Source organism: Seriola dumerili, unplaced genomic scaffold, assembly GCF_002260705.1.
Source record: "Seriola dumerili isolate Sdu_G_001 unplaced genomic scaffold, Sdu_1.0 BDQW01000091.1, whole genome shotgun sequence".
Classification (NCBI taxonomy): domain Eukaryota; kingdom Metazoa; phylum Chordata; class Actinopteri; order Carangiformes; family Carangidae; genus Seriola; species Seriola dumerili.
In genome coordinates this window covers 1,813,625-1,839,562 of record NW_019174346.1, presented here as the reverse complement: position 1 = coordinate 1,839,562, position 25,938 = coordinate 1,813,625, and the positions used below count along the sequence as shown (strand labels likewise).

General features: G+C 41.6%; 2 protein-coding genes across 2 annotated transcripts; one reads left to right on the top strand and one right to left on the bottom strand.

Annotated features, from left to right (window-relative positions):
• Positions 1–992: 992 nt before the first annotated feature.
• Positions 993–8,793, bottom strand: tmlhe (trimethyllysine hydroxylase, epsilon). The gene is made up of 7 exons (XM_022746086.1): positions 8,640–8,793; positions 8,365–8,541; positions 2,792–3,071; positions 2,580–2,699; positions 2,176–2,412; positions 1,511–1,649; positions 993–1,329 (listed from the first exon to the last, which is right to left on the bottom strand). Exons 1-7 carry the CDS (start codon positions 8,791–8,793, stop codon positions 1,198–1,200), a joined length of 1,239 nt encoding a protein of 412 aa, XP_022601807.1. The 3' UTR covers positions 993–1,197.
• Positions 8,794–14,903: 6,110 nt separating this feature from the next.
• On the top strand, positions 14,904–24,014 carry mpp1 (membrane palmitoylated protein 1). The gene is made up of 12 exons (XM_022745808.1): positions 14,904–15,038; positions 18,696–18,824; positions 18,922–19,000; positions 19,537–19,622; positions 19,722–19,790; positions 21,533–21,729; positions 21,840–21,943; positions 22,027–22,107; positions 22,362–22,442; positions 22,534–22,736; positions 23,043–23,117; positions 23,211–24,014. Exons 1-12 carry the CDS (start codon positions 14,916–14,918, stop codon positions 23,385–23,387), a joined length of 1,404 nt encoding a protein of 467 aa, XP_022601529.1. The 5' UTR covers positions 14,904–14,915; the 3' UTR covers positions 23,388–24,014.
• The last annotated feature ends 1,924 nt before the right edge of the window (positions 24,015–25,938 follow it).

Here is a 25,938-nt window from a genome sequence, read left to right as displayed (position 1 = left end):
ATAAATATTGAAGACAAAAAAATACAGTAACCTCGAAGTGCTTAAAGAACTGATGAACTGGAGTTAAAAGTAACATCAGGAAGGGCCCTATCACTTATTTCTTCATTCCTTTTGGGTTGTAAACAAATAAACTGTGAAGGACATATCATGTTCAGCACTTCTTTTCCCGCCGGTGGCAGATAGCAGCTTCTTCGAGCTCACCGTCTCCTTCAAGCCGCTGGATCCTACATGACAGTGTTACCAAGACCCGCCCCGCTCTGCTTCTGATTGGCTAGTAATGTTTGTTAGGTTGAGAGCGAGAGCTGCGTTCCTCTCATACCATTGGTAGGTGAACTTTATTACCTGGAACATGATAAACCGCATCCACAATAAGCGTATTGACTTTTAGCTTTTCATTTTTCCTCTCACAGCGTTACGCCGGAGATCCGGCACGGTGCCGGAATATTTTAATCCCTGATGTAAAACAGATGAGACGTTTCCTGAACTGATTCAGTCTACATGTAAAAGTGGCTCCTTTACAGACAAACTCTTAACATGAAGTGAATCTTCAGTCTGATAATTAAAAGGTCGTATATAATTATATCTAATGACTATATCACATCAGCAGGCAGGTGTTTAACAGTGATTCTCAACATCATTGTCCAAATACTTAAAAAACTAATGACATTCTCATCAGTCTCAGCTGTGCTTTAGTGCTAATTAGCAATGTTAGCATGCTGACGCCCTCAACTAAATTGTTAGCTTGTTGATGTTAGCATTTAGCCCAAAGCTAAAGTACAGCCTTGCTGAGACACCAACATAAACTTTTATTTCTTTCTTAGTTATTTCTTATAATGTGACCACAGATATGAACTAATCCTGTGTTAATCACTCAACACTGTCCAGTAACATTAACTGTAACTGAATGTAATGACACTGTTTAAAGGTAATTTTATTAGCTCTTTATGTATTTTGTACATTTATCCTTTTACATTTCATTGTTTCAAGTGTAATTCAGGAGACATTCACATTCTCTAATTGTAGGTAAAACTCTAAAATGATACAAAACCTACAAACATTAGTTTACTATCAATATTCTGAAGGAATTAGACTTTTGTTGTTGAGATTGAAAAAGACGTTCAATCAGTAAATTTAAGTAAACCTACATTATAAGAAAACTAATAAGGCACAGAAGTGAAGCAGGCTCCGTGTGCAGGTTCAGGCCTGCAGACCGACACAGCGTGCGGCGCTGAGGATGTCGTCTCTGGTCAGATAACATCCACACAGTTGCCTCAAGCCGGTGAACGAATCCCTCCCGTGCATGACGCGCCAGTTGTCTATGAAAATCACCTTATTGAGAAAAGAGAGGGTATAATCCTTAGATTACACTGAGTTCCACTTACAGCTCTATCTTTACTTTCCATAATCCTAAATCTGTAAATGTATTGTCTGTGTCTGACAGAATTGTTTTCTGGATGATGCGTTCTGAATCACTTAGCGACACTCCCTTTAATAAGTGTAACGTTCTTACTTTCCCTGGAGTCAGTTTCACCCAGAGCTCGTTCTCCGGTCGCCTCAGTTCTGTTGTCAGCTCTCGATGGGCCACATACCATCGCTGAACAGCATCATGGGGGATTGTGTTTATCACTGATCGGTCGTAGTTGTTGTATCTGTTTAAAAAAAAGATAAAAAGAAAATCTTTTTTTTTTTGATTTGAAGTTAAAAACATCAAAATTACTGAATATTCCTTTAAAAAAAACTTTAAATTGCAAGAAAGTAATTTTCTAACAACTGAGTAACTATAAAGTTTCTCAACCAACTTTTAATATGGACATTTTTTATATTTTAATCAGGAAAGTAATAAATAAGTAAATGTTGTAATGACGTATGAAGCTCAAAGGTAAAATTGTTCCACACCATATATTATCTACGGCCAAGACCACTAGAGGTAAGGAAAGGTAAAAATATAATATGTGACGGTGAAACACATTTGCTACCAATGTATACAAAACAGTGGATAAGAGAAATGATGGACTTAATGAAAATAAAGCCAAATGAAAAAGCATGTTTTATGTTTAACAGTGAAGCTAATTAGATCATATTTTAAGACGAACACTGAACATGTAAATCTACATCTGATAAGTGACTGCTGCACAAACATGGGTATAATGACGTCACTTTGAAGGACAGACGTACCGGATCAGGTAAACTTCGTTGTTCCAGGGATAGACGTTCAGCACCGGCCCGATGCCGTTCATGTGGTTCCGATGGTTGTCAGTTTTTTCTATGTACTCGTGCCTGATGGGCACACGGGTGAGCAGCTCAAAGTTTTCAGGAGACTGCTGACGTAATTTTTCTGCAGCGTAGAACCCATCCACGAGCAGCGTCCTTCCTCCAGTTCCCTCGTGCTTCAGACAGTGGAAAACCTGTATCCTGCAAGAACAAGCAGACACATCAAGTAAAAATAAATGTTTTTTAAAGCTACTGAAAAGTTTGACAGAAAAACTTTTTTTCAAATGTTATTTCACTGCTTCACAAACAAAATTCCTTCCACCTCCTCCGACCTAGAGGCTGTTTCAGTCCGTCCCTCCTGCACTTACCCACACGGCTCCTGAAAGTAGGAGGTGTCAGTGTGACGATCCAGAGCCAGCTGACTGTAGGCTGTGTCTCCTCTGGAGAAGTCTGAAGTGAAGCACCACATTCTTCCATATGTGGTCTCCCTTGTGTAACACACAAAACACAAGTGGATTAAGAACAAGTGGATGTATAAGTGCGTTTTGAATGTAGCAGAGACAAAAGCAGCACTTCACACCTGATAAGACTGACTCTCTGGGTGACTGCCTCTGTGGCCTCCACTGTAGCAGGGACACCATCCACAAAAGCGATTCCATACAGAAGATAGTTCTGAAGAAACTTCTTCAGTTCGTCATCGCAGCTCATGAACGTGTCCCATTGGGCCGATGGTACGTTCGCCTTTTGATAGATGTCTGAGTTCCACAGGATGCGAGGCTGGATGGTGCTCTGCTGCTTTCCCTCGTAGCTGTTCTCAGCCAACCAGCTGAGGCTGTACTTTGACACATGACCACCAGGCCCTGGGATACACACATGGAAAAGACTTATTAGGTACGGTTAATGGAACCTGATTTTGACCAATCTTCAGTAGTTTTATTTATAAAATGTTAAATCATACATGGAGGCATCACAGTGTGAGTCAAAATGTCAAAATGCTAATTTTATTTTTGTTCAATATTATCAAACCACATCTAAAATATTGATTATTGACAGCGTCATCAAGCAAGGCTGGATTAATAACTGCTTTGGAGCCCCCGACCACCAGGGGCACAAGGACTCCAGGCTTCGCTGTTTGCCAAATATTTCTTTACTAATTTTATTAACTGCAGATTTGTTGAAATAACCTGAATGATAGGACATTTGAGGAGTGTGTGCATCTTGGTTCCGGGCCCCGAGCAACCCTGTTAAGCACTAGGATTCCCCACAGCCACTTCACTCTGTCATCCAGCTGCTGAATTACAAGTGAAATGACGGCGTTTAGCTGAACTGAGACCAGGGGCCAGTTGCACAAAACAACTTAAAATTTTCCTTAAAGTCTGAGTTAAGGTTTCCTTAAAATGTTCACTGAAGTATTTAAGGTTTTCTCCTTGTCTTAGTCGTATACTTAAGGAATCACTTAAAGTCGGTTGAATTATTGCACAAAAGACCTTAGCAGCCAAAGTAAGGAAAAAAACTAAAGGTACCTCTGACTCCATCTTACCTGCAACATAAATGAAGAAAATGAACACGTCTCAAGAAGAGTGGGAGAAACTAATGGACACCATTAACAATGAGGAAGTGATTCTACATCACAGGTTTGACAGCTGTCAGTTTATAATCTGTCTGACAGTCTACGGGAGCATCACTCTACTTTCCACAGCTTAACGAGCTCTACAGTTCATGTCACAGGATCTTTCTGGTCAGTTATAGTTATAGTCTGGTCAGTTATAGTTATAGTTATAGTTATAGTCTGGTCAGTTATAGTTATAGTTATAGTCTGGTCAGCTGTGTGTTGACAGAGTTCAAATGCTCTTATCTTCTGAACACTGTGAAGTTCCCATCAAGAGATAACAGTGAGCTACATATTACCTGCTACCTACAAGTGATAACAGGCATCACAAGCTAATGCCAGCAAAACAGTCTCCATGGAAACAGTAGAATTTTACTGCTGTAAAATCTCTTTCACTGCTGTAAATGATTTAACTTTTTTCCTTAGCTAAGGAAGAGACTCTGTGCAACACCCTTAAGTAACTCCCTCAGCTAAGGAGAAATTAAACCTTAAATGTCAGACTTAAGTACAAAACTTAAGGTGTTTTGTGCAGCTGGCCCCAGTTTTGTAATGTTTTAACTCAATTATGTAACGTTGCCACTTTGTGCATGAACAGAAACCCAAATGGTGCATCATGTTATAAAGGACTGCAGAACAACTCATTAACTCTTTCCATGCACATGGGGCAGTGATCTGAGTGTCCACGGTGCCCCTGGCAGCTTCCAGACTGAGCGTTTACTAAACCAAGAGTAAGAGGGCCAGTGCTCATGAACAGGACATCCACACAGACTCAGCTGACCTTGAATACTTGCTGCTAACAGGGAGAAGCAGAACTGACAGCAGGCCTGCAGGAGCTTGTGCATCATCAGCTGTCTTGGGGCTGACGGGTCCATTTGTCAGTTTGCGTAAGCCACACTGCCACTCTTGTGTCTTGCGTGTACATAAAAACACTGTGACAATCCATCTTTTGTGCTTGAGCACAGAGGGAGGCATCAGTCAGTCTGTAGGAGCCCTGAGTGGCACGGACTCTGAATGGACTGATGTGGTATTAAAAGCTGGTGGTGATGTTACTCTCCTCTCCATGTTCTGCTCTTCATTTTAAAAAAGCTCCAGCCTATAATTATCTTCCTGCTCATGCCAGGGCTGACCAACGGCGGGTTGAGGGGTCACAGAGGTTAAAACTGTGTTGTAACAGAGCAGGGGAAGTGTTTGGGTGGGTGCACATGAAGCCAGTGTCTTTCTCACAAGTGCAGCACCTGCTTCCTTTTCCACACCTGGCTGCTCCGGGAGCATTTATTCCTCTTACTCAAAAACAGGCGACTAAATCCCACAAGGCTTTTTTTTTCCTGCTCATGGAGACAGACTCAGAGATGGCTCCAGCTCTTCAGGGCTTTGTGCTGGTTAAGCTAGTTCAGCTCTGAGTGCTGGGGCCTCTCAGGGGAACGTCTCGGTGGCTCGGAGGTCTGCTCCACCTGGGGGATTAAGAGGAGGGAGAGGTGCTGCATTCTGTGCAGCACATGGGATCATGTGAGAGGAGAACCTGCCAGCTTTAGCACGAGAAAGAATTTGAGTTTTCCTTGTGTCCAGCTACTGAAAGCTTTGATGCATCACAGTAATACAGTATATAACAAAAGTAACATCCCTGGTCTATATCACTAAAATGTGAAGTAGCTGCAAATCCTGCCCATTTAATACAATTTGATTTGTTTTAAAAAGCCCCAAAAATGAAGCTTTGACTAATTAAACTATAATTAAAGGGTCCATATTAAAAAAAAACAGTTGTAACAAAAGTAGTATAAATAATAAGAACTCGATCCTCCTGGATATGGACGATACCAGTCCTGCACAAATCTGTGGAGAAATGTTCTGAACAGGCCCGTTCAACTCTAGGCCCACAGGCCAACTCTGGCCCGTCAATCAAGTCTGACCGGCCCGCCGATCAATTGTTTAATTACAAATAAATAAAGTTAAAAAGAAAGAAAGAAAAGAAATCATGTGAAATACTGATATTTTTGCCACAATAAATCCTCTAAACCACAGAGAGGCTCTAATGATGCAGCAGCTGTCTGGGTGAACAGTCACAGTGTCTGTCATCAAAATGTTCCAAACTTTCAACCACAATTTGTGTTTATGTGGCATCAGATAAATCAGACAAGTTCAGTTCATCTTGAACTTCTTCATTCTCTTTGAAAAAAAAAGCTGTGATGTCAGAGATGTCAGAATAAAACCGCATGATAAGCCAGTCAGCTGACATGACGTGTTGTAGAAAACCATGAGTTTACGTTTGTTAATATCGCAGCTAACCCTAACCCTTCTTTTACAATGTGGCACAATAAAAGTTTTGAGAATGTGAGGACATGTTGTGTCAAGTGAACAGACATAATGAGAACAGCTCAGGGTAATGTGCGGCCCCCGGGCCCTAACCTCTCAGGAAACGTGGCCCCCTGAACATCATCCTGGACTCAGGTCAGGGGACACAGATCATAGTTTTTTTCCTTCTTTAAAATCTCTTGTGTGATTTGTGCAGTGTGTTTGTATCATTGTCATGATGGAAAATTCTTTTCATTTAATATCTGCAAAAACAAAACTGCATTCATAGTCCCATCTGTAAATGTCATCTGCCCTTCACCCTCTGCACTCATGCCGCCCCCCCATCAGCACACCTCCATGTTCACAGGTCAGCTTTCTACAGCACCAAACACACTGGACCCCATCTGATCCAAACATTCATTTCAGTTTCATCTGACGACAGAATGTGCTGCCGACATTCATCAGGCTTCTCTTCATGTTCTTTCACAAAGTCTTTCTGTTTGGTGAGCAGTGGTTTCATTCTTGAACAACATCCATAAAGGTCGACAGGAGTCTCTATAGATGATCCTTGTGCCAGGTCACATGCACTTACTGTCTGTTTTTCAATGCAGATGTAAGGAGTGAATTGTGCATGTCATAATTTTCAAGGATGGCCACTGTGCCCTCAGTTATTGGTTAGTGGAGGAATGGCTCCTCCTAAACCGCCTAACCACTGCTGCAGCTGTGTTTTCATGTTCTTCAGCTGCTGGTGCACTTGTTCCCTCTCTCATGTTTCTAAAGTCTCACATTCTTCTTACCTGCTCAGACAGTTCTTCACCATGTGGAGCCATGACTCATGTTGAATTAAACACAACATGTTCATGCAGTTAGTGTTAACTGGAAATCAAAGGTGCACTCACTTTGGTTGTATTAGGGTTGCACTTTGGACCCTGTATTTTCAGTGGAGGCTAACTAATTAATTATACAAAAAATGAAATACTCTACACGTCAACTTGCAAATAACACTGTTATTATAAGAATATAAAATGTGGAATCATGTTCTCAGTTTTATTACATATTGTATTTTTCAGTCTCATCTTTTTATGTGTCCATCGGTGGCTAACGGTTTTCTTTGAATGTCTCTTGAAGATATTGTAATTCACTGATTGCTGATTAAGGTTGATATAAAGTAGGTTACACAAAGCTGCTGCTTTTACATGTGAAAATCTTTTTATGGTTTACAACTGAAACAGTCCAGAGTCTTATTTCATTTCTTGCCAACACCCTGAGGATTATCTCACAACAGAGTGAATCTTTAAACAATAAAATCGGATCATGGCAGAGGGAAAAGTCCACCTCACCTGTGTCTGTGTGGAGAGCTTCACCTGTCCTGTGTAATGATTATATGCTAAAGTGTTGGAGTCATTCACAGCTACACTGTCTGTTCTGTGCTGAGATGGAAGTGAATGTTAAAAATCAGATTAATTACATGTTGGTTTGTTATACAGACAGACAGATGAGATATCTCCTAGACACGATTCCTAGATGCAAATGATTGGTTGACTTACACTAAATTATTGACTCTTAACCTCAGGTTACATGGTGTAAATGCTGCTCAGTGGATATGCATTATTTCTGTGTATGACTGATGCAATAATAAGAAATGTCACATTTCATAATGAATTTGTTGTAACACAGTTTGTGTATTTGAACAGCTGACTGAGCTGAGAATATCTATTCAAATACATCACATCTGACTGTATGTAAATATCATATATATCCACAAATGAGCTTCTGACCTTTGATTGTAACATCTGAAAATACTTCTTTCCTCAGAAACTGCATTTCAGCCTGAGACTTTAACCTCCTCTGACGTCCCTGTGTGTTAACTCCTGTCAGAGGTAAGATGCAGTTTATCATAAATGCTGTAGTAACATAAAATAAATAGACAAATACAGATATTAATAAAGGGTTGTAATAAATGATTTGTTAAATGTAAAAATGTGTCGCTAAATACACACAATTTATTTGAGAATATGCACCACATGAGAACAAGATAAGCTGTAATAATAATAATTGTTTGCATTATCAATTAATTATTTTAATCTCTGACTTAACCCCGTTGTAACCCAGCCTTTTCTAAATACTTTATAACTGTGTCGTAACAGTGCGATTGTTTCTTTATGGTCTAATGCAGTAATGGTGCAGACAGGTGCAGGGCTTAATGCTTCGCAGACCACCTGAGCAGCTCTTCTTTGGACTTGTTGGTGACTTACATGTGAGGACGAGGTGACCATCTTCCACTGTGCTGCTGTCAGGGCGGATGGAGAGGTCTATACTCCCGGTGTCCAGGTTCCTCTGGTTAGTTTTGGAGTTGTATGAGGCGGCGGAGCGGCAGTGGTCCCGCAGCCACACGTAGTTCAAATGAATCGACGTCCCCCGGTAGTTGAGCACTACAGTAATTTCACGTGGAGGGTTGTTTGTTTAATTGACACAGAGTTTGCCTCAGAAGCTCTTATAAACTGGGTGAAAAGACTGTCAGTGAACTCACCCAGACAGTCGTCCTGAAGGCGCAGGGTTGCAGGGGTCCCCGCACAGGCGCGGGCCTGCGTGTGGTGTCTCCACGGTGTCTGTGTGTCCCTGAGACCAGACAGCAGCTGGACATGTCTGTGTCTCCGCAGACTCCTCTTTAAAGCGCCAAACATCGCGAGTACAAACAGTTTTTGGTCAAAATGAACCCCGATTCACCGAGCAGCCGCAGAGTCGAGCCCCCCCCCCGGAGGAAAAGTAGTGCGTCCTTTCCTCGAGGCTTCACTGTCACACGAGCCTGAAACTCATCAAATGTTTGAGCATAAAGATCCGAGATTAATAATTAAACTCTTCATAGTTTCTGCTGTGATTTGGTTTATTGCTGCACAGAGCCAGACGCTGCGAGTCATCACACTGGTGTAGTGGTTTGACCACGTCATATTTACCTTTACGTCAGTACCCGGATGTTTACAACAAACCTATGGATGGTCATGTCTATGACGTCACTAAATACTATGGACAGACAGCAGAGAAACCGAGACGCTTCATTTCTGTTTATTTCCTGTATCTGGTTGACGTAAGTTTCTTTACCTCCCCGGCCTTTTAGGAAACCGGTAGCAGGTCTGAGAGTATTCATTCCGATGGGCGAAGTGAACGAGATCACAGGTTATCACAGATTCTTTCGCTCCATATGTCCCCGAAATAAACATTGGACCTAGTTTTTACGAGCCAAACGTCTTCAGAACATTCTGACATCAAAATGACATTTTTCAGATCAACAGATAAAGAGAAAATTAACTTTATTGGAGACCTGCCTCTGTCTGTGTCATACTCTCACGAGATCTGTCAATTGCCAACATCGTTTGCCAACCGATAAACAGATGTTTAGATGGACAAGTTATTTTTGGATTGACTTACTTATACGTTAAACCATGAATTTAACTTAATAAAACCTGCCCGAAACCCTGCTGTGTGGAGGGTTTCTCTCACTCTGTCACATCTTGTCACACTTTTTACTTTCACCTCAGTTCCTTGGTCTCAGAACATCACAGTCATTTTCTATATTAAACAATAAATTCTTGTGGACAAATGAAAAATCTTTAGACAAGTTATCCCATCACAGGTTATGTTGTCACATTATATTTTTTATATGAAGAAACACCTCAACCTCAAACTCTTCACCTGAACTCTTCCCTTTGTCCTTCCTTCGTTTTCTTCCTTCTGTTTGAAAATTCCTACAATACATATTTAATGATTAAACTTTTTTTTCTATTTAAAGGCTCATCATGCATCCTCCTGTATATTTTGACCACTTTATCATTTAGAACTATTAAGAATCCAGCAGAAATGAAAAATGCCTTTTTAGCCATATAGTGCTCCTCTTTAACAATATATACAAAAAGAAAAATCTATTTCTTTGCTCTTATATCAAAATTCAATCTCTTCTTGTTAAAGAAAATATCATGGGTGCGGACGTCAGCACGCCTCCAGCAGTTTTAACCAGTAATATCAGGTGAAGAAGGTTGTGCCTGTGGCAGCAGGAACAGAGATGTGATGCAGTGATGCAGATCACATGTGAAGAGCAAACTGACTTCAGAGCGCTCAGAGGCCACTGTTGGTTTCTTAAGATAGCGAAGAGAAATGATCGGTGTGCTAAGATGCCCCTGGGACGTTAAAGTTGTGCTTTAGCACAGGTAGATTATAAAAGAAACAACGCAGTAGAGGTTAAACCAGTTCACCTGTAAGCTGCAGAGCAGGTGTTGCACAGGTGCAGCAGGTGACCACGGGGTTTCCCTCAGGGACCTGTTTGAGAGACACACAGATCTTGACAGGTGTCATCTCATGATGAGTATTAGTGGAGACAAACTAAACAACAGGAGTTTTTTCTCCTCTCTCACTCTCAGAGGAGGTGGTAGATGGAGAGGGGGAGGGGGGATCTATCAAATACCACACATCTATCTCTGTGCAGAACTAATGCAATTAGTAAAGTTAGTCACATGAGTAAAACACCACACCACCACCTGTGTGTCTTTTTCATCTATCTATCTTGTCTGTGTGGGTCATTAACTTCCGCATAAAGTTGGAAAAGACTTGGAGTCTCATGGTCTTGTGTTGTTTTATTCCATGTGAGAATTGATTGAAAACAGAGCATGGATGTAAATAAACAAAATACTACTATCAATATTCTGACTCATTTCAATCAAGAGAACATGAATAAAATTCAAGAAAAATAATTGTCTGTGCACAGTTTCATACATGTGAATGTTTTGGTGCGTATGCATCTTTCCAGCGTACGCCATGTTTCAGTGTGAATTCTATGCAAGGCTTTGGTACATGAGGCCCCAGGTGTCCTCCTCTGTCAGCTGACGCACACCTGCTGCAGGTGAGTCAGAGTTACAGTCTGAGAGTTGCTCAGCACTGAAGCTGGTCCAGAGAAGAAGGACGCCGACCTTCAACCGGGAGGCGTGGGATTGAACCTGAGGCACATCACGCAGGTGTGTGTGTGTGTGCGTGTATATAACAAAATAATAAAACAACAAAAACTGAGCTAAAAATCAAACTTCACGAAACTCGTCCATTCGCTTCGATTTCTCCATGTGAATTTCCAAATTTCCACAATTTCCAACGAGGGTACTGTAGCTAAACTAAGCTAAGCTAACTAACATGACGGGCATTTTGGCTGTATTTATCATTTATTTAGTTTTTAAAAGTTATGATTTTTGCTACAAGAATATTTTCACTAATATTTTAGCAGATCAGAACAGGAATATTATCAGAATATTTAAGAACTTTAACAGAGATATTTTCAGACACACTGCAAAACTCCGCACACAGATGTAGTAACGTAAACACCTCGGACACGGATGTCGACTCATTTTCAGCTCCCGAGCAGAGGCACAACGTGCTGCAAGAGCATGATTACGTGTAACATACTGTGATACACAGGGTACATGTGGGGGAAAAAACAAAATATATAGTTGTGTTGTTGTTCTGCTGTTGCAGTAATAACCCAGTAATATCCAGTTTATGTTTTTTTATTATATCTTTCAAAATGGTTTATGAAAAACACAGAATTCAAACTCAACAGTTGAATAGCATGTTTAAATTACAAAAGGTTCCTAAGAAATATAAATATATAATTAATAAACATTTTCTTATATACTGTCGCCCATAAAGTTGTAATAATTTTGTTTTCAGACACAATCCTCTGTTTATTCCTATTTAAATGCATCAGTAATCACTTTTGACCCGGTGCAATGATTACATTATGTGTTCCAATTACCCAGGTGAAATGAAATAAATCACATTGTCACAATCATTTAATGGAAAAAGGAAAAGAATATTTTATTCCAACTTTATGATTAACAGTGTATATCAAATCACATATTTACAGTATTGACAACATTAAATATTAAACAAATACATCTGTCCCAATAACTATTAACTAGCCAACCAATTGCTGAATGAATCATAAATGAATGAACTGGTTGGGACAGGAGGAACTGAAACAGTTGGGGCAGGAAGAGCAGGAGTGCTTGGCGCGAAGGACTCAGCAGCACTGGTGGAGGGTGTTGATTCCTCCAGTAAAAGTGAGGCCATCAGCACTGGGGGAGTAATGGATGCCTTCTGACCTAAGGCCTCATCCATCAAATAAAACCAGACCCAGGAGGCTGCGATTACGTCACCACAGTCACCTCCTGACCCAGCTGGTGGATACTTAAGCTCCTGCAAAACATCAGACATAGCAAAATTAAGTTACTTACTCCCATCCACTCTTGACCACATTCTGCCTCCCTGTGAACAAATGTTCATGTCGGCTGCGGCGCTGAATAAGTTCAGTGGTCTGAGACTTGATGCTGGTGCAGTGGGCCCTGCTCTCCTCCTGGTGCAGGACAACGCCCAGCCTCATGTGGCCAGAGTGTGTAGGCAGTTCCTGGATGTCGGAGGCATTGATGCCATTGACTGGCCCTCACGGTCACCTGACCTAAATCCAATTGTGCACCTATGGGACCTTATGTACCAGTGCTTCTGACACCGCCAAGTACCGCCACAGACTGTCCAGGAGCTCCCCCAGGACACCAGACGCTGTCGGGAGTGCATACAGGCACACGGGGCCATACACACTACTGAGTCACATTATGAGATGCCATGAAGAAATTCATGCAGGTTGGATCACCCTGTGATTTCAATTCTTTACTAAATGGGTTGATGATTTTGGTTTCCATCGACCGTTGTTACATAATTTTGGGCACCATACAAGCTAGAACCGCCACTGAATGAGAGAGTAAATCAGATCAAACTGTGACAATGTGTGTGCTGCAGCATAAAATACTTTCCTACTGTGGCAGCTAAATGACATGTACATTCATCACTCAAGTCAAGTCAGGTGTATTTTCCAGAGGAGTGGCTGTAGAGGGAAAGACGGCTTCTTGGATCTGGTGGCTGTTTGCATGAGCAGCAGAGCAGAAGCTCAGATTCAAACATGCACACTGGCTCCCTCTGGAGTCTCCTCTGGAAACCGGCAGCTTATCTAGACGCTAACGCTCATGACCTAGCTGAATACCTTTTCCCCTCTCCCCAGATTACCAGTCTATTTTGGTGTCAGTGTTTCATAATGCAGATCAGTAGGACTCAGCTGTTTGTTCAGTGTAAGCTACTGAATGCTGGAGTCTCCAACACAGTTCATGACGTTCAGTAAAAGAAAGCACATCATATATAAAACATGATAGAGCATCCAAACAGTATAAATGTGTCTAACAACAAGGAAGGATCATTCTTCAGTGATTGTTCTCACCTCTCTGAGGAAACTCTGATTTATTGTGAAGTTGTCATCCATATAAAAATTAGGTTATACAGACACTGAGTGATTTATACAGTAAAGATGTCAAACATAGATCATCATGATGACGAGGGTTATTCTGGCTCTGAACAATCTCTCTCTCTCGCTCCCTCACATTATTTCAGGGGCCAAAAGTGCAGCTTGGGAGGAACATGAATATTTAATCTGGAGTTTACATTTAGGAAAACATTCATTTTGAAAACATTTACACACGTAGCAATGTATTCAATTTAAAATAAAAGGTTGTTTTTTTTAATGCATAACCTGCACAGTCATGTATGTGTTAAGTTATTGTTATAGGGACTCTCTTGTTGGCATCAGTTTCACTCCACCATTTGTCCCAGTGTAAATAAATCATGTTATTGGAGTTCTGTCATTGGTGATGGTTGAGTTCCTGATAAAAATAGCACTCAGACACCCACACTGCAGCTGAGCGCATTGTTAGTAACGGACATCTTTAGTGAGCTGCTGTATGACTCCGTTATTTTGCTTCCTTGTAGCCTGACGGTGCAGCCCTGCTGAGAACTCTGCGGTAATGCTGCCTTCAGGAACTGTCGGAAACATGGAAGTGTGTCAGTTGTCTATGGATAACTTAACATGAAAAATATAAAAGTGGATTGCTCATCAGAATGTGATTTATATATATAAATAAGGGTCAAACAACATAGCAGCGCTTTTAATAATGATTTTAGTGATGTTTCATAGTTGGGAAATCGTTATCTATAATTATTCTGTTTCCATTATTTCTTGTCTGTGAAAATTAGATGAGTAAAAAACTTTCTTTAGCTGGCGCAAAATTATGAAATCAAACAGAAAGAAGAGAATGTTGCAGACATACATTAAAAATAGAGAAAATGTGGATTAACAAGAGTACGATACACCAAAGCCAAACAGTGATGTGATTTACTTCCACTCTTTCTTAGACTGCAGCTAACTGTTAAAAATTGTTAAATAGACATGTACATAAGTGAGTCTGCTCAGCTGTAAACACGGCACTGGAGCAGCTAGCATAAGTAGCCTGTAAGGAACTGAGGTTAAAGCCATGAGAGATTAAAAACACACATCTGCCACATGGTTCTATCGTGTTTTATTTCACGCGTGGACAAAAAAAACTCCTTGTGTGGTAATGTAAACAACTTGAGTGCAACTTGAATGCTGAGATTTTGGAGCCCACAGAGGGTACGTGAACGCAGCATGAGCCTGCCCCTCCGAGCAGCAGTCAGTTACATGTTTACTTGCTTTGTCAGCGGTGTCCCCGCCGCACAGATCCCGTGTACCTCACCTGCTGAGGATCAAAACCTTGGACTTTTACCTCGCACAGTGACTTATCTCGTCATCTGGCTCCTTATCAGCAGTTTCCTCTCCCGCAGCAGTTTTTCTTCGGCCAGCCTCTTGCGGACCTTGAGCGGGGGCACGTCGGGTTCACAGGGTTTTTTTTTTTCTAGCTAACAGGGAAAGATGACGTTAAAATCCAATAAAAACGAACCTGCTGTCATACTGGAGTCTGTCAACAGCGTCCGGACAGCCCTCTCCGATCTGTACCTGGAGCAGCTCCTTCAAAACAAACCAAAGTCTGACAAGGTATGCAGCTGTTTTTACCTCTGTTGTGTGTTTGTTGAACCCCCACATTTTTGGTGCACATGTTTGCTTCCGGGAAGCAGAGATGGGACACATGACCGATTGTTTGTTCATCGACTAGATCTCTAAAAATGGAGCCTGTTCTGTCTCCGTTAAACTGCTCGCAGCAGCTGAATGTGTTGATCGATCAGACAAAGACCTGAACATGCAGACCTTCCTTCTCCAAGCAGCAGCTGTGTGTTGAAACCTGCGCCGCTCAGTGCTGCTCCCTCAGCCTGAGCTGGAGTCAGTAGACATTGCATTGGCAATTTCACTTCTTCATTCCCCCCCCACAAAAAAAGCTGCCTATGGAAATCATATGACTGACTGAAGTGACCTGAAGCTGTATCACGTGACGGGAGGTCAACATGTAACAGGACAGTGGAGTCATACAAATTCTATTAATTGTGTTAATCCCATAATAATCACGTTCACATGTGGCAGTAACATCAATAGGCCTTTTTCTAGGTCAGAGTTATGCAATATAAAAGAAGGCAGAGAGGATGGTAAACACAGTTCATGTCAGGGCTGTGTAATTCTGCCTGCAGCTCAGGCTGGAGCTGCTGCTGAGGAGTGAGTGGAGGCCAGACGTGTTGTTTACTACATCAGTGGTTCATACTTGTTTTCACACTGAGGCCGGATTTGTTGTAAAACCTCTGGAGGGAAACACCTCACAGTGCGACCACAAACTTTAAAGCAGTGTAAACTTTAACGGGACAGGCAGGGTGATAGTTTAAATCCTCGACGACCTCTGGGCCGGCATTTGGCAGCCAGTGATACCGAGGGAAATCTTAGTGCTGAACTTCTTCTGTGAATTTGTAAAGTCAGCAAACAGCTACTGAGGGAAATGGTGAAGGGAGGAAACTCCTCTCCTGATATCAGCAGTTTTTTAGTCTTACAGCGTGTTCTTCTGCTGGCTGCTGATTTGTGAAATCACTGTCTTTAAGAGAGGTCACGTAGTCCATTACCTCACAGTGGGTGCTGGTGTGTATAATGTCTATCATGGGTGATTTACAGTATCTCATGGATTCCTCATCTTTTGTTTGGTTAAAGTGAGTGAAGTGACTAAGCCTGCTCTGATCCTCTGGAGACCACTCCAAATACCTCAGACTTAAGAACTGTGCACCAGCCCTACATACACAGTCACCCATGCACGTCTTTCCCTCTGCGTAGCATTTAAACCCAAGAACAGCTACGTGACATGTTATTCTAGCCGCACTCCTCTGCTGTCACTGCCTCAGACCTGAAGTGAATATTAAAACCCAAACAGGTTCAGACAAGTTCGGCTTCAGGCGAGGGAGATCTGGCAGGACACAGAGGTCTGAATGTCCCACTTTTTATTTCGGCTTCAGCTTCTGTTAAAAGAAGCTGTTACAGTTTGAGTTTTTGTAATAGGATCTGAATCCACACTGTTTCTCTCAGAGTCCTATATAGGTCAAATATTGATCTCCTTTTGTGCTGCCTCACAAGATCAATAGGAGATCCACCCTTAATCCTACAGGAAGGGATTAATAATTAATATTTCTTGACTTGAGCGGCAAAGGATTGGAAAGCCAGAGACAGACTGCATCATAACGCAATCGGTGAAATTAGATCATGGAGCTAAATGTCCAAAAGCAGGCAGAGCAGTGGGAATGAATCACTCTGTCTGATCTCCTGAATCTACTGCAAATAAAGCAAAGAGCCAATGTCCAGAGCAGGAAGTGCTCTGCTCTTTCCTGAATGCATTTTGCCTTTCAACCAGCTGTTTGTTTATCCTGTTGCTTCTCCACGCCCAGAACTGGTATTCAGGTTTCTGAAAGGGTTTCCTGGCCCCGCTTCTAGTAGCATGTGTCGACTGTCAACAGTGATTGGAACACATTGTGACAAACAGACGAACGCCTTTTAATTATGTGTTTATCTCTTTACACTCTGGCCGTGTGAGTGATGGGCCCATTGTCAGAATCATGATCAGACGCATTTAATTAACGAGGCCTTTTTAGTGCTGATGCAAATCTAATCACACAAATGTAAAAGGGTCATATTTAACCGTGAGATTTGACCTTTGTCACTTTCCTTCCTGCTCAGTCGTCAGCATTAATGTTACCCAATATCTGTGAGTACAGGTTTATCAGTTACTCCTGCCCAGAACGGCTTCACACACATAAAAGAGTCATTATGTGATCACCCAGATGATCCAATTTTTGGTTCTTTTACACAGTTCTGTGGCTCATCACATTCATTTACAGGAGTCATAAGATTACAGACATTATTCGTATCCATGAATTTCATTTCCTGTTGTCTTTGGAGCAGCTCTCAACTGAAATGGTTTCCTCTTAGAATAGAAGCAACAAATAAAACCAGCTTTTGATTTCAGAGATAAAAATCAGTGTGTGATGTTTCCTGTGTGTACGTGGTGATTTTTTATTTTTTGTGTGGGAACATTGCTGTACGGATTCCTTTCCTCTGAGGATGTAATTTCATCTGCTCGCCATGGGACCTCGTCCAAAACCTCCCTCCTGGAACAGTCCTGACACATAATGGCACAAGAGCTGGTAGATAAGTATCGTGCTCAGCAAAGCAGCAGGCTCTCTCTCTCCCACGTTCAGGCTTGTCTTGACTCACCATCTGTATGAATACAAAAATAGGAAAGTTCTTCACTAGACGGTCTTCAACAGCTACTGAGCACCTTTATGTAATCATCATGATAGGCGGAGGACGGTTATTGAGCCACAGGTTTATAAGCACAGTTATGGTGATGATCTTACCAAACTGCTGTTATGGGCAGTATCATAGAGCTGAGGTTACAGGTGGAGGTGGAGGTGGAGGAGGGCGATAATGATATTTATTGGTTTATTGTAGTGCTGATGCTGGAACACAGATAATATTATTTTTTGCTGAAGCAGCGCTGATGTGTCAATTTCATACAGAGATTTTTGTGCTGATGCAGGCTAATCATGTGACCAGTTCCTAAACCTTTTGATACTGTGCGTCCACTTCTCTTTTACACACACGAGGTCTGTCCACAGAAAGTCCCACGAGTCACTGTAGGACATGTGAACTTGTGCTGCTACATGTTCAGTATATGATCCTACAGAGGACCACTGGCGCTGATCTGGACTGGAGACCACCTTTGTTGACACTGTGGATTTCCGGCTTTTAGACTCTTCTTTAGTTTCATTTAGGTGTAAAAGCTTCAGTATGAATCCACAAAACCAACCTCTGGACTTTTCTTTGATTTTCAAACTTTGATGAATTTAGAAGATTTTCCCAGAAGGCTCAGTTTCCTTACATTAAAGCTTTTCTTTGACCTGACAAGACTGGTGGTATCCATGACCACATGAACCTGGTGGACCAGATCGCTGAATGAGGTTAATGAAGTGTTATAACACTGGGTTAATTTTCAACCTTGAACATATGTTGAAACTGCAAATGAAACATAGCTGTTGGCACACATGAGCAGAGAGCGCTCACTGCAGTTATTGGAAATACCAGTGTGATAATGATCCGGTCTGCCCCGATCGACTGGCTGTAATTCTTCAGAACAATGTTCTGACGTTAATTGCATGGTTTTCCATCTTGAGAAAAGTTGAATTCATTTTGATAAAACAATAAACTATCTTTTTTTCTTCTTTTCAACAGGCAGCTATGCAAACCTATGAGAACAAGGGAGCTGAGGTCTACACCAATGGCAGTGCTAAACACATGAACGGCACAGAGATGACCAAGATGAGAGAAGTAGCGTTTGAAAAGAATGCTTCAGAGCCAATGGTAAACACACACACACACACACACACACACACACACTTTATATATGTCCGCATTTGTGTTGCTGATTCCTCCTCATTGTCTGTGTGTTCTCCTGCAGGGCGTCACTCTGAAGCTCAACGACAAGCAAAGGTGCACTGTGGCCAGGATATTGCACGGGGGCATGATCCATAGACAAGGTAATTAATCACATATTGATCTGTTTTGAGTGTTGGTGTGGAGTGAGCTGAACTGCTGTGTGTTAGAAACAAAGTTCTTCACCCAAAAGGTCAGGAGTTTGTCCCAGTATCAGTGAATCTGTCTTGGCATCTGTGTGTACGTCATGTCCTGATCAGTGATCAGTGTATGATAAGATGATCAATGAAATGTCTCACGTGTACTTCAGTCAACAGATCATTTATATATCTCAGGGCACATGCCAACTGAGCTGTAAACTGACACTAACATATATAACATACAGACATGTGAGATGAGGTTTCGGATTATAGTCACTAATAATCTGTAAGGGTTAGGGGGTAGAAATCTATTTGTGCTGTAGTTGTCACTTTGATCCGGGGTTCTCTTGTTTACTTGATCTCTCAGGAGAATAAATATGACTTCATTAGTTGCTGGTACATATTAGAACCATAATAACTGCAAATACAGAGAGCGAGCTGCAACACAGAGGAGCACATTTGGAGTGTCTTCACTTGTTGTGGTTTCCTCTTCTCTCCAGGGTCTTTACACGAAGGGGATGAAATAGCAGAAATCAATGGGAAGAGTGTAACAAACCAAACTGTAGACCAGCTACAAAAGATTCTGGTAAGTCCACACCTTCTAACTTCAACTTACTTTCTTAACAAAACAACGATTTTGGGACTAAAGTTAATGCTAATGTTTATTTCTCATCTTTACATACAGAAAGAAACCAATGGAGTAGTCACAATGAAGATCATCCCCAATCTGCAGAGTCGATCCCAAGCCTGTGAGGTAATCACATGAAAATGCACTTAGCTCTGGTCTCGTGGTGCGTTCGCTTTCCACTCAGGCCGGACGGTGTCTTGATGGCTTTGATTTCTTTTCTATCCGTCTTTTCTTACCTACTTTTTTAAAAGCATTTTGTTCTTCATTAGGTGAATCTTCTGTTAGTCAATGAACAACCCAGGTGACTATGACATTAGTTTTAAATTTTAAAAACATCACTCACTTTAGTTTTGCTAGTTGGACAAGAAACACTTTGGTAGTGTGTTTCATTCTGCCATCTGCTGGCCACAACTCATCACTGTCTCCAGCAGCCAGTCATGAGCCTCCGGTGACATCAACATGTTTAATGGCTTATCAACTGCTATTGATTTACCAGCATGCTGTACATTGGTATGTAATAAATGAAACAGTATAGTAAACATGAATTAAAGGAGCTTTAAACAGTGGCCACATAGAAACTAATATAATGACTTTAGTGATGTTGCTTTAATTCAGTTTATCGCTGCATTAAGTTCTGTCTTTGCTGTGGCCAGTGATGGCAGCCGACCTAAAAGCTTGTAGTCCATTAATACGTAGGTTTAGTTATTACTTTAATGCTCACAGAACATTACTTTTGGTGACCCAGACCGCTCCAGTGCACCCTCTGTTAGTACATAGTGGGTGCATTAATTCAGTCTGTGTAGAACGACCGCTGGAGAGACTCGGGGGAAACCACAGATGTTCATGAACTCTACTAACACTAGTAATGATTTACCCTGCGGAGAATTTACCCATGATCCTGCTGTGATCTTTGGCAGTTTATTCAGGATGTGTACACGAGCTCATCTCTCTCTGGGAAGGTAGCTTACAAACCCCTGGGGGAGTTGGTGGTCTGATGCGGGGGATGAGTACACAATACTTCCTGCAACTGCTCAACAGGTTAACTTTAATAAAACACCAAATTAGTCGGCAGCACAATTAGATTTCACTGGGAGAAAAATTGCTCATTTTTACAATTTTTGCTGTCCAAGATCAGAGCATGAACTCGTGTATTCTGTCGAAGGGTGAATTTCCCAATTAACATTTGTAGAATCCGAATATATGTGTTTGAATTTCCACTATGAAAATTTATTTTGGAGGATGCTGTACAGGTCCTGTGGGTCTTTGAAGCCCAGTATCTGATGATCCATGTACGTTTACAATGATATTTTGTTCAGCAGACGCTGTGATTGTCAGTAAGCAGTTACTACACATGAGAGGAATGTTGGGGTTTCAAACATGTAATCAAGATGTTCCTCATTTTCAGTGGCGTAAACATTAAAGAAAAACAAAATGCTCAGTATTTCAGTTCAAGCTTTCAGACTGAAGTATATAGTCAGTGTTTCAGCCATGTACTTGTGCAGCACAGTCACAGCCACACAAACTTCTGACACAGCAGTACGCAAACTTCTTAGAACGGATGAAATGAGAACTGGAGAAAATGTCTTTATAGAGAGAGAGAGGGAGATATATTTATAGAGAGAAGCTGTAGATGTCGTCCTTGAGTTTCAAAGTGAATCCGTTAGATGAAAGTTTGTGCTCAGCAGCAACAAACACATGAATATCAGAGACAGTGTTTACAGCTGAGCTACAGATGGGACATTATTGCCCACAGTGGTGAGGACGACACGTCATCAGTGAAGTCCAGATCCAAACACAACATACACACTGCAGACGTTAGTAGCTCCTTCCTCACTTTCAAACTCAGCACATGTGCTCTTAACCTGCAGATGTACATGAGGGCCCAGTTTGACTATGACCCCACCAAGGATGACCTCATCCCATGCAAAGAGGCAGGTCTGAAGTTTCAGACCGGTGACATCATTCAGATCATCAACAAGCAGGATCCCAACTGGTGGCAGGGCAGAGTGGAGAGCAACGCCGCTGACTTCGCTGGACTGATACCCTCCCCAGAGCTCCAAGAATGGTAAACAGCTCCGTCACACTATCTGATGATTAACCCCGAAGCATCAACATCACATGTCAGACGTGAGCAAACTGTTCCCAGCTTAACCCAAATCTCTGTTTCCGCTGCAGGAGGGTGGCAAGTAAAAGCAAGGCCAGAGAGGGCAGTCAGTCCTGCAGCCCGTTCGGAAAGAAGAAGAAGTGCAAAGACAAGTACCTGGCCAAACACAGCTCCAGTGAGTGAACCTCTGGAGTCCCTGAACTTCCTCTCAGTTGTGCTGTATTGTGTTTTTTTTCTGAAATTAAAATTCTTTTGCAGTTTTTGACCAGCTGGATGTGATTTCTTATGAGGAGGTTGTTCAGCTCCCGGCTTTTAAGAGGAAAACACTTGTGCTCATTGGTAAGCGTCCTAGCTCCGTTACATGATTTCTTACTGGAATCAAATACATTAATGAATAGTAAGAAACTTCTGATCATCCACACTGATCCACATGTTCTCTTTGTATTTCATGTATTTAAGTGTAATTGTTACAAATCGTTCAAACATATCGAGCTCTAATACCACCTCTAATAATTTAAAGGTAGTTTCATCCGGACACGAAGGTTAATGTTTGATTAAAACGTACTTGGAAATATAATTTCTGCTCTCTTTAGGTGCCCCTGGCGTAGGAAGGCGCCACATCAAAAGCGCACTGCTGACCAAATACCCAGAGAAATTTTCCTACCCCGCACCACGTAAGTAGAACCACACGCTTCATCTTCTTCTTTCCAGAGCAGCAGCAGCTTTGCCAAAATGTCCTTGGGCTAAATCTTTTAAAACTTACAGACACCACCAGACCCCAGCGCAAGGACGAGGAGAACGGACAGGAATATTATTTCATCTCCAATGACGCCATGACCAAGTGCATCTCTGGGAATGAGCTACTGGAGTACGGCAGCTTCCAGGGAAATATGTTTGGCACCAAAATCGAGACCATCCAGAAGATCCACGAGCAGGGAAAGATTGCTGTGCTGGACATTGAACCACAGGTTGGTATTTCTAGGTTTTTCTAGAAATATCAGACAAAAGGAAACATTTTAGTTTGAAGGTTCACCAGTTTTCAACAACACTCACATGCTCATACTGTATGTTGACACTTCTGTGTGTGCTTTGTGTGCTTCGTGTGTCATTGTCATCCCTGGACATCCACCCACAAGCAACATGATGATGGCCAATCCAAAATCAATGCCTCAAACCTTCTATATTCTCATCATAAAAAACACATTTTTGTAGAAGCTGTTTCCGTGGAGTTTATCGATCTAACACAAATTCTTCTTTGTCACATTTCATCGCAGACCCTGAAAGTCTTGCGGACTGCTGATTTTGCGCCTCTTGTGGTGTTCATCGCTCCGACCAACACGGCTCCCCAGGTGCTCTACCTTTATCTGAATATGCTCAAATATCCTCAAACACCAAACTCCATCAGCTTCCAGCTGCTAATCCTCTGTGTCTCTGTCTCCTAGACGGAAAACCTGCAGATGATCCAGAAAGAGTCGGACGCCATTCTGGCCACATATGGACACTTCTTTGACGTGGTTCTCGTCAACAACGACGTGGATGAAAGTGTAAAAGGCGTGGAGGAGGCCATGGAGCGTGCCACCTCCACCCCGCAGTGGGTGCCTGTATCATGGGTGTACTGACAGCTGTCCGGCAACAGCGCAACACCCTGCGGTTGATATAAAGCAGTGCAATATCACTCCTTACACGAAACCTCTCAGTTAGTGATGTCCCACGTGTGTATGGGTTTACTTTTTGGTTAATGTTAATTGTCAATGAGATTTTTTTGCACAAATGCATCCAAAAAAAAGCAATATGTAGAAAGGCGTGTTTTAGAGAGTGGAGAAGCTCACCAGGGATGTTTTATTTGGTTGTTTAGACGTTTGTGCTTCAGGCTTTTGAGGGGCTGAGGGATAGTTTTGGTGCCACACACCGTTGTGATTGTTGGAACGTGAGAAAATGCAAAATAGGACCACAACTGTGAATGAAATCCTTACCTTTGAATAACAGGATTTTATCATGAAAAACATTGATTTTGGATTCATTGTCTTCGTTTTGTCTGTTCTCATTAGGTTGTGCCATGAAATTGAGATTCTGAAATCGTGTGTTCACTAAGTGTATGTGTAACTCCATACAGCGATCATGTCCTCCACACAAAACCTTTCAATCAGTCAGTGACAGCCTCACTTGTCTCATCTCATCAAAGTTGTATACCTCATGGGATACTGTAAAGGCACTTTTAAACAGAAAATAAATTTCCCTGCTCTGTTGCAACTGCTTCATTGACCCTGTTTCACCTGATCCTCGAAGCCCTGAAGGAGAACTATGGCAGTTTTATGTCGGCAAGAAAAGTGCAGAGAAACTGTTTCCATTAGATCCACATCAGACAGGAAAACACCCGAGGAGCAAAACCTGGAGACGTAACTGAAATATAAAGGTTGATGTTCAGACTCTTTCATTGTTCCTGTTGGTCTGGACGAGACTTTATATTATGTTTTCTGTCTTTGTGGTTCATCACGTCTGGGCAGAATACTCCGTACTTCAAGTCTCTCGACGAACATTTTAGATTTGGAGCATGGAGCAGAAGAATTGTGGGGGCTTGTGGGTTTCTCAGACGAAGTCATGGCTCAAAGCTTTGATCAATTATAGATCGGGGCCTAACAGAACAAGTAAAGCACCCATGTCTCCCACATTAGAATTCTTCCTTCATCCGCGATGTGGGAGAAACAGTTACAGGTTATACATGACAATGGATTTGTTCACAGCTTCCATCCAGATTAATCCACTTAATTAACTCAAAATATATCCTTCTATGAAAGACAGCTTTTATGTCCATCAAACTGAAAGAACACAAACACACAGTTTTGCAAACATCGAGATGATTCAGTTAGTTTGATTTATTATGTGGAAGTAATAAAATAAGATGGTGGTATAAAAAAAAAGAGCCGGCTGGAGGCAAAAATATCAACTGTGTGATGTAGGTGTTAGGTCTTATCTGTATTAGCACAGTGTGATAATTCTTCCCATAAACCATCGAACAATAACCAACAAATTAGAGTTTTATTTCTGTAAATATGAAAATGAAATGAAAAGAATGAGTCAAGTTAAAAAATGATGGAGAGACAGACTTAACAAGAACAGCCGTGTGTATGTAAATACATACAATAGATTTTACCATGATTCTGTAAAACATCATTATCTCTGAGTTGACAGCTGTGAGGGAAGCAGCCACTAAAACATCATCCACTACATGGTTAAGGAGTTTGGCAATGAAACAAAGCTGTGTTATGGCGCCACCATGTGGTTGTTTCTGCACAACCACAGCCGCTCTGAGAATATCCCTCATGTTAGAGTCACCCTGAACTGTGACACTGAATCTACATCACATGGGACCACGCGTTATAAGCATGGCTGGTCCAGACAGTGTTCAGAACACAGTTTATCAATCCTGTGGCAAAATGATTCATGCAGGGTAATAACTGCAGTGTATGGGTTATATTTAGCCTAGCAACAAGTCGGGGGTTAAATAAGGAGAAAGGGGATAAAAGGAACAGCAGTTGAGGATGTTATCAGCAGCCCAACAGAAGCTGGAGAGATCAGACTCTATCATATCAGAAATGTTGTGATCATCTGTCTAACTTGGAGTATTTTTGTTCTTATCTATCTTACTTATCTATCAAGGAAGGTAACATTCACATTACTGCCTCCTATAGAAATCTGCTGGTTCCTTTATCTTTAGCCACAATAATTTCAATTAAATGATTCTGTTTCTCTGTTTCTGTGAACGCATAAACATGTTTATGCAATTCAATGCTGCTTCGTTAAAGGTCATCTAAATAATGAACAGATGCAGAGCAGGCATATACACGTGTATTTGTGGAGAGCTTGGCTCATAAATAAGCCTTTTGTCTGTTTCTCAACTTTTTATAATCGAAAAATACAGATCTATAAAAAAATGAGGACTTTTAAATCTGTACTTCCATTCAGTCCTGTTACCCAGCTGCTACTGCAGCAAAGCCTCCTTTAATAATCCCACATTCACCCACTATGCTTCACTGCTGATACGGCGTCACAGTCGAAAACAGTGTTTAGGTCTTTGTTAGATGTAAGAGCTCTGAAGAGCCTGTGATTCATCTATTCAAACAACACAGTGCGAAATCCTGAGGATAACAAATGTGCTATTTGCCCAAGTTT

Coding starts and splice junctions, on each gene's coding strand:
- tmlhe (XM_022746086.1), bottom strand. CDS start 8,793: ATGTTTGGCGCTTTAAAGAGGAGTCTGCGGAGACACAGACATGTCCAG. Junction 2,700..2,791: donor CAGAGAGTCAGTCTTATCAG/GTGTGAAGTGCT, acceptor GTGTTACACAAG/GGAGACCACATATGGAAGAA. Junction 2,413..2,579: donor TACTTTCAGGAGCCGTGTGG/GTAAGTGCAGGA, acceptor TTGTTCTTGCAG/GATACAGGTTTTCCACTGTC.
- mpp1 (XM_022745808.1), top strand. CDS start 14,916: ATGACGTTAAAATCCAATAAAAACGAACCTGCTGTCATACTGGAGTCT. Junction 19,623..19,721: donor ACCAGCTACAAAAGATTCTG/GTAAGTCCACAC, acceptor CTTTACATACAG/AAAGAAACCAATGGAGTAGT. Junction 19,791..21,532: donor GTCGATCCCAAGCCTGTGAG/GTAATCACATGA, acceptor CTTAACCTGCAG/ATGTACATGAGGGCCCAGTT.